The sequence below is a fragment of the Epinephelus moara genome, chromosome 16 (genome assembly GCF_006386435.1).
Source record: "Epinephelus moara isolate mb chromosome 16, YSFRI_EMoa_1.0, whole genome shotgun sequence".
NCBI lineage: Eukaryota > Metazoa > Chordata > Actinopteri > Perciformes > Serranidae > Epinephelus > Epinephelus moara.
In genome coordinates, this window is record NC_065521.1 from 40,367,660 (window position 1) to 40,379,115 (window position 11,456).

The window sequence follows — 11,456 nt, forward strand, 5'->3', positions numbered from 1 at the left end:
TTTACAGTACTTGAAATATAAGTATTACCTCAAATGTTTTCCTAATAGAGCAGTCAGCAAAGTGAGACATTTCACTGAACATCAGCGCAGAATAAATCAAACAGGTATGCATGTATATGGCACCGTCAGTATTGTTTGGCAGGCTTTCAGGCAGCAGATTACACAAGATAATGCCTCGGGGTCACAAAAAAAGTACACTTCTATTTCTTGCTTGGATGTAAACACAGGGCTTTGGTAGAGTAGACTAATATTGAGCCAAAATGACAGACACTCTCAGACAGATACACAACTCTACACACACAACTTGTCTGCCAAAGAACCTCTTCAGCTTGAACATTTCATCTATGAGATAAAACAGAGCTGAATAAGCTCGTAAGGTTGCCAATAGAGGCAAGGGAGAGAAACAGAGAGAAACAGTGTGAGGGAGAGGGAGTGGGAGAGGGGGAGAAAGAGAAGCGGGAGGGAGAAAGGGTGATGATAAAACTCCACTGTGAGCCCTCCTGTAAGCTCAGTCAGAGCAAAGGAGCAACTGAGACCAGAGGGACAGGGAGTGCGACGGCAAAACGGGACCCGCCACTCTCTGCTGTGAGACTTGCACGTGGCCTTGATGACTTGTTGGGAGAGTTAGCGGGGAACACCTGAGTTGTGTCAGACAGAAGCAGAAGAGCTACCTGTTACCTGTGAAGCTTTGTGACAGCGGCGAGGAGAAAAGAAGAAGGCTGGGCAAAGATCAAACCTGGACCTCATCTGTCTCCTCTCGGGCTTTGTTCCCTCTGCATCCCCCCCGCAGGGTGCATGGTGTGCAGACAGACAGATTGATTTGAACACTGAACTGCACCTTCTGATGAAAGCCCAACTTTTCTGGATCTTGCAGCTTTTCCAGCCACCACACAACTTTGCTGGAGATTGGATCCACTGCTCAGTGTGAGAAACAGCAGGAGAGAGCGGGGGGAAAAAGAGAATATTGCCATCCATCTCTAGCCCCCACAGCCCACCCTCAGATTTGGACGCCCCTCCTCTCTGCCTCTTCTTTTGCCCCCTGTATCCCCCCCCTCTCCACACCTCACCCCCCAACAGAGCAGAAAGCGTGAAAAATCTCACTAATGGGTTTATTTGCTGTCAGATCTGCGCCGATCTGTCATTCCCTTGGACCATTCTGCTTGACACATTTCATAGTTGAGTAAGCCTCCTAGCTTTCTGGCTAGAGTTAACAGTGCCCCTGCAACGTTGTGCTGGCTGAGAGCTCATCAAGAGGGGAGCAGCGGCGGCAGCAGTCAGTCTGACAGTCTCTTGGACAGGGAGTCCCTGAAGCTGCATTCCTCTGGTCTCCTTCCCCCCGTTGGGACTTTGTGTTTGTCAGCCTCGTGGGCATCCTCAGCTCCTGTCTGATCACACGGCTGAGTCCTCTGCAGAAGACTCAGACTGTTTCTGCAGAGATTCTGGTGCTGATTGAAGAATAGTGTGAAGATGTGGTGTGGGGCTGGGCCTCTGGCCGTGGTGGCTGCAGTGTTTTGGACTCAGTGTGTCCTTCTGGATGGGGTGGATGCCAAGAAGGAGAGAAAGAGGCCAAAGGAGGCCACCCCACAACACACAGAGACCTACAATGCTACCATTTCCAACAGTGAGGAGGTCGGAGGAAACATCAAGGTAAAATTATAAAATTAAATGCCAAAATTCCTTCATGAGCTGCTTCCTTATGATGACAGTGCATTTAGAAACAGAGCAGTGCAGATTGAAGTTTGAAGTCAACTTGCAGATATGTGAGATATGTGCAGGTTTCTTGTCAGCACAGGCAATATGCTGGGGAAAATAAATTGTGGCAAAGGTAGAAGCTGGGACAGGACAGGTGTGCCCCACCAGGTCAAGCTTCAGACAGTGAGACGGACCAAAATGTGTGAAACACTAAATGGATGACTTCCGGAGGTATGCAAGGAATGTGAACATCTAAAGGCTGATCAATGCATCAATTAGTGCTCGCTCCGGGTGTCTGCCACCAATTTTCCGGCCTAAGTGAACAAATCAGGATGAAGTGAAGTTTAATGTTTCAGGCAGAAGGAGATAAGATGATGAGATACAATAGTGTTGAACGATTAACTGATTATTTGTCAGCGAATATGATAACTGATTAGTCAGTTTCAGTAATTTTTTTAAAGGAAAAAAGTCTAAATTCTTATATTCCAGTTTATTAAATGTGAATATTTTCTGGTTTCTGCACTCCTCTATGACAGTAAACTGACTATCTTTGGGTTGTGGATAAAACAAGACATCTTTTTCGACCCATTTTCACAAATGCAACAAATGAAAATAACCATTAGCTGCTGCCCTGATAAAGTGATATAAGATAAGGTAGTTATGAGCGCTGTACCTGCGGCAGGAAATTAAGGTATGAACAGAATAAATGAAGAGGAAAATTAAGACATTTTGCTGTTTTCTAGAGAGAGTTGTGTCAATGATACGTGAGGAAAATAGTGAGCTGTAACTGAAGACCAGTGTTGTTTTTATTACAGACGTCTTCCTCCAGCTAAACTGCATCACAGTGGTACAATTCAATCTTCAGGAGCAACAGTTGGCCCTTGACTCTGTTATTTATTGGTTTATTGCTGGTGTTGCATATTTGCGAAGGTTTCCAACAGCCTATTTGTTTTGCTTTCAGCCCACCCATTATGTTGGCATTCTCATATAACTCTCACTGCCCTATATACCAGCCTTCGCCTCCTACCAGCCGCCAGTCTCTGGAATCCTAACCGTAACCTTCGCCGCCTTTTTTTCCCCTCCTTGAAACCAAGCAGTGAGGTCTCCTTTGTATCTTTAAGAACACATTGTAGGTGGTTGTGGCCCGGTGGTGTTTATTTGACTTGGTTTGCCCTGTAAAAGCAGAGGCTATGAAGGATGACCTTGTGTCAACCCTCAAGCCTGCTGAAGATTGCACCCCACTGGGGTTTCACTCCTCCGTCTCATCCCACAGGAGCCGGTGTTGTGTCTTCACAAACACTGTTTCCCCTGAGGTCCCTTACAGGCCCGCTGCCATGATGTAACTCCTGGGAAAGTTAGGTGGGCAGATATTTAAAGACCTATGGCGATGTTGTTCCCAGCCCATTGATTCTGTCATTCACAGGCCTAGTCTGACTCCGCTGTGTCTGGGACATCCGATAGGGGCGGTGCGGCCCCGAAAACTGGGGCAGCATGCCGTGTAAGCCCCTCACAAAGCCCCATAGAAAGGGTCCTGAAAGAGAACACCTCGGTGAGGATTAGCCCCCTGTGCCTCCCTCTCTAACATTCTTTTCATCTCATCTCCCACAATCAGAGGGTAATGACATAATCACTCTTAAGACGCAGTGTTATGCCAGATAGTGTCTTTGCCAAACATTGTCACCTCTGATGAGAACCTGAGCTTTAAGCTTGACATCTGTAGAAGTGGTTGTATTCAAGGTCGCATTTGTTGGTGCCACCCTATACGGGTTTCTGTTCAAGGAAAGAAAAAAAAAGCGTGCCACACACGGTGAAGAGCGGTAAACTTGCTTTTCTTGGGTAGTTTGTAAGTTTATCCTATTACACATCTGTTAGGTCCCAGAGAAAACAACACGTCCATTGGAGCTGCCTTGGCAAGAAATTTGTGTTCTCAAACAAGCCAAACATTTACACTCCACATTTACATGTTTTTCCCTTGTGCCCAGTGGAAACAGTGGAAACAGTTCTTATGATGGCATTCGCTTTCTATCTGACCAATCCCGTGTGTGGGCTGCTGGCAGCGTGCAGTCGTACACTGCATTCCTCGGGAGATTTTCCATTTGAAAGTGATCACAATAGTGAGGTGTGGAGTTGTGCTGTGAGTGGAATTTTTTTAATGAGATGATAAGTGAAGTACATTTCAAACAACTGTGATCTCTGTGAACCGTCACGTTGTGCGATTTTTAGGGCAAAAGCTGCACATATTTAAGCCTTATTGCCCCGCTCTCTAAAGATGAGAGGAATCTGTCACTGTTGAGCGAGGTGAGGGATCTGTGATGGCTGTAATTGAGGGAGTCAAGTCAAACATCACGCCTGGCGTGTTGAGTAATGGCTGGGTTTAGCCTGAGGCGAGGGTTTTTGTTTCCTCTCTCTCATCCCCAGTGATGATTAATGCAGCAGTGTGTGGGACCTTTTGGACCAACATACACACAAGAGACAAGAGCGAGTCCCACAGGAAACAGCGCCACTGTGAGAGCACACACCTCTCGTACACCACTGATGGTGTGAACTACCTACAGTCTGTGCTGCATGATAGTGAACTCTGCTTTCAACATGTCAGACCACTAAAAAGGTTATTTAACTTTGAAATTAGCTAATGAAGTCATCTGAGAGTGAGCGAAAGATAAACATGTAATAAACTCTTTTGTCATTACATCTGAAATCTGCAAGTAAAATAAACCACGCAGTGTTGTGCTTTCACCGCACAGACACTGAGCGGCTGTTTTATTTGGATTTAGTTTCATTTGTAATAGCTTCAGATTGATGCCAGATTTATAGAAATCCCTTAATCTTGCCTGATTCTTATCATGTGCTGGTCATGTTCCCGAAACCATAATTTCAGAATTACACACTTAACAGAACATTGGTCAGCTATGGCTTCAAGATAAAACAATTAGACTACATTAGATGGCCATTTTATGTTGTTAACAATGGAGGATGATATTTCAGATTTGTCTGGAGATGCATTTGATGTGCAGTTGTATAAAGAAAATCACATTAATACCACATTAGAGAGTGTTAAAAATTTACTGTGCATCAGTGAAACAGATGCCAAAAAAACAATGGTATTTACTGTTAATGAAGAAGTTTGACATTTCCGGATATTACTCACTTCCCTGGCAAGAGTTAGATGAGAAAATTGACACCAGGGTCTCATCTGTTTTGTAAATATGAAGCTACAGCCAGGAGACAGTTAGCTTAGCTTAGCATAAAGACTGGAAACAGGTGGAAGCAGCTAGCCTGGCTCTGTCTGAAGGTAACAAAATCCCAAGGGGTTGTATGCTGAATTTGTTCGGCTTTAACAAATAAGATATAACGTGTCAAAGGGTAACTTAGGTATTTTTTTAACCTGGACCGTATTTCCCTATGTTTTTGTGCGTAAATGACTAATGGGAACAACAGTTTTTGAAACTGGTCCAGTATTGAGTGAGAAGGCTGCAGTTGGCAGCGGTGAAACAGGCTTCAGCGTAGCCACTGTAGCCGTCAATTTACGTCCACTAAAATTGCTTGTTTTTGTCACTGACAGGCTCAGATTGTTATTGTAGGTGTCTGACAACATTATGCAAAGGAGCCCTACAGGTTGACCTTTTTGTTGAAGAGTAAGATTCTTTCAGTTTAACCAGAAACAGCCCCGAAATCGCCATCGCCAAACCCACAAGATAAATGAACAGTCATTTTAGTGAGTTAAGAGCCAGCATATTTTCACATCTAACTGGGTGAATTAAGGATTTATTTCAACCAAATCAGAGTTAATGATTGTTGGAACAGTGGAACGATGAACTAAGACTCTTTGTATGAGTTTTATTGTGTTCCTGTCAACTTTGAATTAAGTGTGATTTACGATGATACAATCACTGCTCATTTAAATGGAGTCTGGTGGGTTTGGCGATGGTGATTTCTGGGCTGTTTCTGGTGAAACAAAAAGGATCTCAGGTCAACCTCTAGGGATCCTTTACACAATGTTGTCAGATACTTAAAATAGCAATCTGAGCCTATCAGTAGCAAAAACAAGCACTTTCTGTGGACGTACATTACGTTGTAGCCTGTTTCACCGCAGCTGTCTGCAGCCCTCAGTCAGTTGTTCTCATTACTGTTGAAGCCATTTTTAAACAGAGATCACGCTTTAGGGCCGCTACAAAGTGCCGCTTGATGTGCCGTCTTTCTTCTTTCCATTTTTACACGAACCAAACAACAGCGGCATCATATTGCTCCAGTGTGTGATCACAGACAGCATACAGGAGTCGCAGAATCAGAAGAGGCATGACGGGCGTGACGTGTTTGCAGTGCTTTATAATCAATGACAATGACATTACATGACAATAACAGTCATTTACCGTCCCTGTAATATTGTGGCTGATCTCATTTTCTACTCAGAAGTTAAGAAGTTAATGGACCTCACTGTTTTGCAGACATTTTCAGCCACTGTTCTTCTTCTTTGAGTTAGCTGCTAACTGCTATTAGCTACTTTTTAAATCTACCGCAGTGAGTTGCACACATGACACATTGTGAAAATGTCACACTTGTGCCCCCTATGATCCCGTCCTGCTTCCTGTCCCTTTCACACAGACGTATTGGTGCTGTTACTACCTCTGATACCGGCTTAAAAGACGAGACAACTCTGTCCCCTCATTTCGCGATTGTACCTTGTATACAGAACGGCGAGGTGGAATAACGGTGTGAAATTCTAAGCTAACTGTGTCCTGGCTGTAGCTTCGTATTTATGGTATAGACGTGTGGTGTCAATCTCCCCATCTAACTCCTGGCAAGAAAGCGAGAGGGCATATTTTCCAAAACGCTGACTTATCCTTTTCATAATAGAAACCAAAAAACAATAAAATGCATGTTATAAAGCACCTAACAGTTCTGCAGTTTCAGTTAACCTGCACTCCTGTTAGTGTCACCACTTATCATATTTCTCCGGCTACTACACAGTTGTAATCCAACACGACAGAGGGCAAATTGGTTGCATAATAAAATTGGGAAAAGAAGGAATGAATCATTACAGTGTGTGTATTTACGTACTGTAACATAACGCAGAGCCACAAATGAATCGTATAAAAGGAGGAGGATCTAATGACTCCTTACCTGAAATGTTCTGCCCACAGTCGAGCCACAGGGCAGAGCTGTGTACCTGAGATGGATCTGGATCGCTGGTGCTTTTCATCAGCTCATTTTACCTCCCACAGGGAAAATGAGCACTCACTCCAATTTCAAAGCTATAATTCGTACACAAAACAGATGTCACACAGCGTTCAAAGTCTCCTTCAGCTTATATTGCTTTTTTATATCAAGACCAAGCCAAGATTGTCTCGGGGTGATCTCTTAAGCATAAACACAAATTTATTCACTTTCTCTCACACATAATAAATGTATACACACCTTTTGTTGGGACAATAGTGACGTTTAAATCAGCCCATATTATAAGTAGCATGTTCAGCTATATGATTATATAAAAACTATATTGCATTTACACTTCCAAAAAGTGTTTCTTCAGCATTTGTTGAACTAATAACAGCATCCTCATGGTGTGATAGAGTAATTATGTTTTGCTCACAGTGCTTGCCAATTGAGTAATAACACAGTGCGAAGAGAACAGAGTCAACATTGCATGCCTAACTGTATTTAGCTTCTCGGCGATAAATCCTCAAGGCAATCTGTTTCTGTGAAGTGCAGCGGTGGGGAACACGGGGGTGGGTGCATGACGGCTGGGATGCACGCAGGTTAGGATCCCCTCGTCCCACACAGCCCGGGGATCCCTGCGCTGCCGGGGTGGGATCGGCCCAGCGTTAGGCCTGTCCACCCATGCATGGATGACTGCACAGGGAGCAGTACGGGGATGTAAAAACAAGGGATTAAAGCAGCCTCTCCATCATCCTGTCCAACCTTTAAACCTGCCTGTGCAACATTTTTTATCAGCGGCAAAAAGTTTCATGTCGTCCAGTGTGTGCGAGCAGGTAGAAAAACAGATAACACACAAAAGAAAATAAGATAAGTTCAGCTGTACACATGGAGGTATTCAGGAGCTGCCTGCGATGGAGTAGAGTTTCAGTATCTGGTTGCGGCTCCAGAGACATGTTTTAACAGTTGTGTTTGTGTTTTTGGTGGCATGCTGCCCCAGGGAAATATTTTCCATTTTATTGCCTCAAATAAATTCAACCTAATTTTCCTCAAACTACATGACAAACACACTTAAAGCGGAGCACGTAAAAAGAATCATCCATGCAGTCCTAAATTATTCTTTTTTTGGGGGGGTAATAAAATCTCATCAGGTCTCTGCGAATGATCAACAACTGATTCACTAATTGATCCAAAAAAACCTCCAAACCCACTGTGCCGGAGGTTCATAAAACAAACTGTGCACTTTTATTGTGTACTACAAGAACTAGGCACTATATGTTGAGGAGGGTAACTCAGTATACTGTACTTGGGCACAATCTTTTAAGGTATTTGAGTGTTTACATGCTCTGCTACCTTATACTTCAACTCATCTACAGTTCAGAAGCAACAAAGTACTTCTTACTCGACTATGTTTATTTGTCAGTTACAGCTGCTTTCTAGTTGTAGTAGCTAGTTACTTTTTATTTCACTTCAAAGATAAAATTACAATGCATTGTTGAAAACCAGTGGCTCCCAAACTTTCTGGCTTGTGGCCCTTTTTAAAAAAGTAGCAACTAGTTGGGGCCACTTGTCACGTTTCTATGAGCTCTTCGCGGTTAGTGAGAACTGGCCCAAAGAGATAAAGTTATACAATATTTCACAACAAAGCAAATATTACAGACAAGTCAAAGAGAATGTATACAACTTTCTGTTTTAGAACTTTGTTTTTTCTTTTCTCCTACCTCATTAATCATCTCATGACCCCTCAGATTCATCTTGTGACCCTTTGGAGGGGCCTGACCTGCAGGTTGGAAGCCTCTGGACTAAACTATCTAATAGAGAGAAGTTAAAGGAATAGTCTGGCATTTGGGTAAATATGCATATTTGCTTAAAGGCAGAGAGTTTAATGAGAATAAAGATACCACTCTGACATTTGCATGTTAGCTTAGCATATATACTGGAAACAGAGGGGAACAGCTAGCCTGGCATTATCCAACAGTAACAAAATCAAGCTGCCAACACCTCTAAAGCTCACTAATTAACACGTCTTATTTTATGAGGGGCTATGTGATGGACTGTTTCTTGGCTAGGAACCACTTAGAGGACTTTGTAACTGCTGAACAGAACTAGGCAAGTTCAGGTCTTGTTGCTAAGCTCAGCAAACTGACTGCTGGTGTCACTTTTTGTCTTTCATCTCTATGCTAGTAAACAAATAAACGTATTTCCAAAAATTTTGACCTATTCCTTTAAATTTAGCTCCCCCTATCCCAGCTTTAACACTAAAATGCATCAGTGTTGCCAAGATGATAACGTAATTTATTATAATATATACAACAGTTAGTTCCGACCGAGCATTTTGATCAGACAGTTTTGTTGTCTTTGTTTTTGTTGACAGGCAGTGGCGGCTAGTATGTGATAAAATTTAAGTTTTGAGCCATGATTTCTATTCGGGTCCCTATAACACAACAAGACGACAGAGAACAGACTCCCAGCTTTCAGTGTCGAGTTATGTTTTTGCCTCTAGCTAACAACGTCATTGTGACGTCGGCCCTAAAAGGGTCTGCACTGGGACTTTTAACTATGAATGTTCGCTGCTGCTGCTGCTGTGTTAGCTCGTGTTGACCAGGCAGTTGTTGTTGTTGAACAGTTTGTTGGAGGGGGCTGACTTCAGAGACAGTAGCAACAGAAAGTTTGCTAATCCAGCGGGGATTCAGAACAGTCCGGGATCAGACACCCNACTATGAATGTTCGCTGCGACTGCTGCTGTGTTAGCTCGTGTTGACCAGGCAGTTGTTGAACTAACAGTTTGTTGGAGGGGGCTGACTTCAGAGACAGCAGCAACAGAAAGTTTGCTAATCCAGCGGGGATTCAGAACAGTCCGGGATCAGACACCCAGACAGGTATTCTGACCTGTTAAATATGTTAATTCTTAAAATGCCAACATTAAGAGTCATCATAACAAACTTTGCACCGTAAAATGACACATATCGCCACAAATAACATTTGAGTTAAATAATGAATGGTCAGAAAGGGACAAAGAAGCCTGAATACTTCACTGCAAATCTCCAGGTTTGCTCATATGACATCAGAAGATGACACAACGCACTGATTAAGCTGTGAACTTGTTGGCGTCACACGTATGCCATCAAAGCGAGTGTCAACAGAGTTATTACACTGGTCGCAAAATAAATAGAGACAGATGTAGCCTACATGACACAAACTAGCTGGTCTGTGGTAAAGTGTCGACCTACACTTTTATAAAAAATACAATTTTGTTATATTTGCAGAAACTGTCCATATATATTTTGACAGTAGTACAAGAGACAGATAATCTACGAAAACTCATTCCAGTTGCTTTTCCTAGTGCTCGTAATGGCATTTGCAAGAATCCACCACACCTGAATGAAAGCAACCAATCAGAGCTGTGCAGCCAAAGCCCCCAAGAACAGCGCCAGGCTTTAAAGCCAATTTTTTGTAAATCCGTGGCTCAAAATTTGAACAAATCAGAGCCGAGGAGTTTCTAAAGCGTCAATCACTGCTCGTGCAGACTGTGCTACCAACACCAGCGTGCACAGCAGCGACAAGGAAGCAGAAGAAGACTGACAACAAAGAGCTTGCTTTCACTTTCACAGAAGACGACCAACAGTCTTTTTCTCATTGCTGGTGGTTGTTTCTAAGCCATCCTGTTTGCAAAGCTTCTCCTGAAGCTGTGCGCTGAAGATATTGAGCTTGACTGAAAGGGAATGTGCGGGAGAGGCGGGCTGCACCATGAATGTATAAAGTGAACTGGATACAGTGTTGGAGGCAGGGTCCTGTTCATTCATATGAAAGTTACTCAGTGGCACATGATGCTGAGAAAGCTGGATTTGCGTAGTATATAATTACCTGTGTCTTCCGCATTATGGGGACCATAAAGCACGTGCACCAGAGTGGCCGAATGGCTAACTGCCACCGTGCTACACTAACTTGAGTGGAGATAAAATGATTTAATCGTGAGGCTCTTTCGAAATATTATTGGACATGGATCAAATCTTGACAGAGAAATAAGTCATTTTGTAGGTGTTTGTGAAGCTTAAAAATGTTTTAATAGATGTCTCTCTCACAATGTCTAAGCATACGTCTAAGTCTAAGGCGGAATTTATACTTTCCTATGTACGTTCCTATTACGTAGGCTCTGCATCGACGTAGAGCTTATGCCGTAGCCTGACATGCACCTCCCCAGAAATGTAACTAAACGTTGCGGCAACACAGACCTCCTGTCTATTTCTGTAAGCTGAAACCATTTCCCTCAGTGGAAACAAAGCTTTTATTTATTTTAATTTCACAGATAAGAAACAATAAATTGTGAAAACAATAAAGCCTCCACAAAACAGCACTTTAAGTCTTGTGTGTGATTTATCCTGGCTTCATATGAGTAGAGGAAATCTCTGCTAGCTGCTAGGCTAATTTATACAATGTAAAATGCCATAGGCTTGTGCTAATAATGTTAGCATGTTCTATTTTTTTTTGGAAAACATGTTTAGTATGAGACAGTTGTTTTGTCAGTGAACCTTGTAAGCTGTAATGGAGCCGAATTTTGTAACGTTACCTTTGTTAAATGTTGCTGTTGTCCCTGGCTTCACGTTACCTTT

General features: G+C 43.0%; 1 protein-coding gene across 1 annotated transcript in view; it reads left to right on the top strand.

Moving 5' to 3' along the window:
• Positions 1 to 471: 471 nt before the first annotated feature.
• Positions 472 to 11,456, top strand: part of c1qtnf12 (C1q and TNF related 12) — a 30,734-nt gene continuing 19,749 nt past the window's right edge. Inside the window, exon 1 of the mRNA XM_050066233.1 lies at positions 472 to 1,647. Coding sequence (XP_049922190.1) covers positions 1,468 to 1,647 — 180 coding nt within the window. The 5' untranslated portion in view covers positions 472 to 1,467. The remainder of the gene's footprint in view (positions 1,648 to 11,456) is intronic.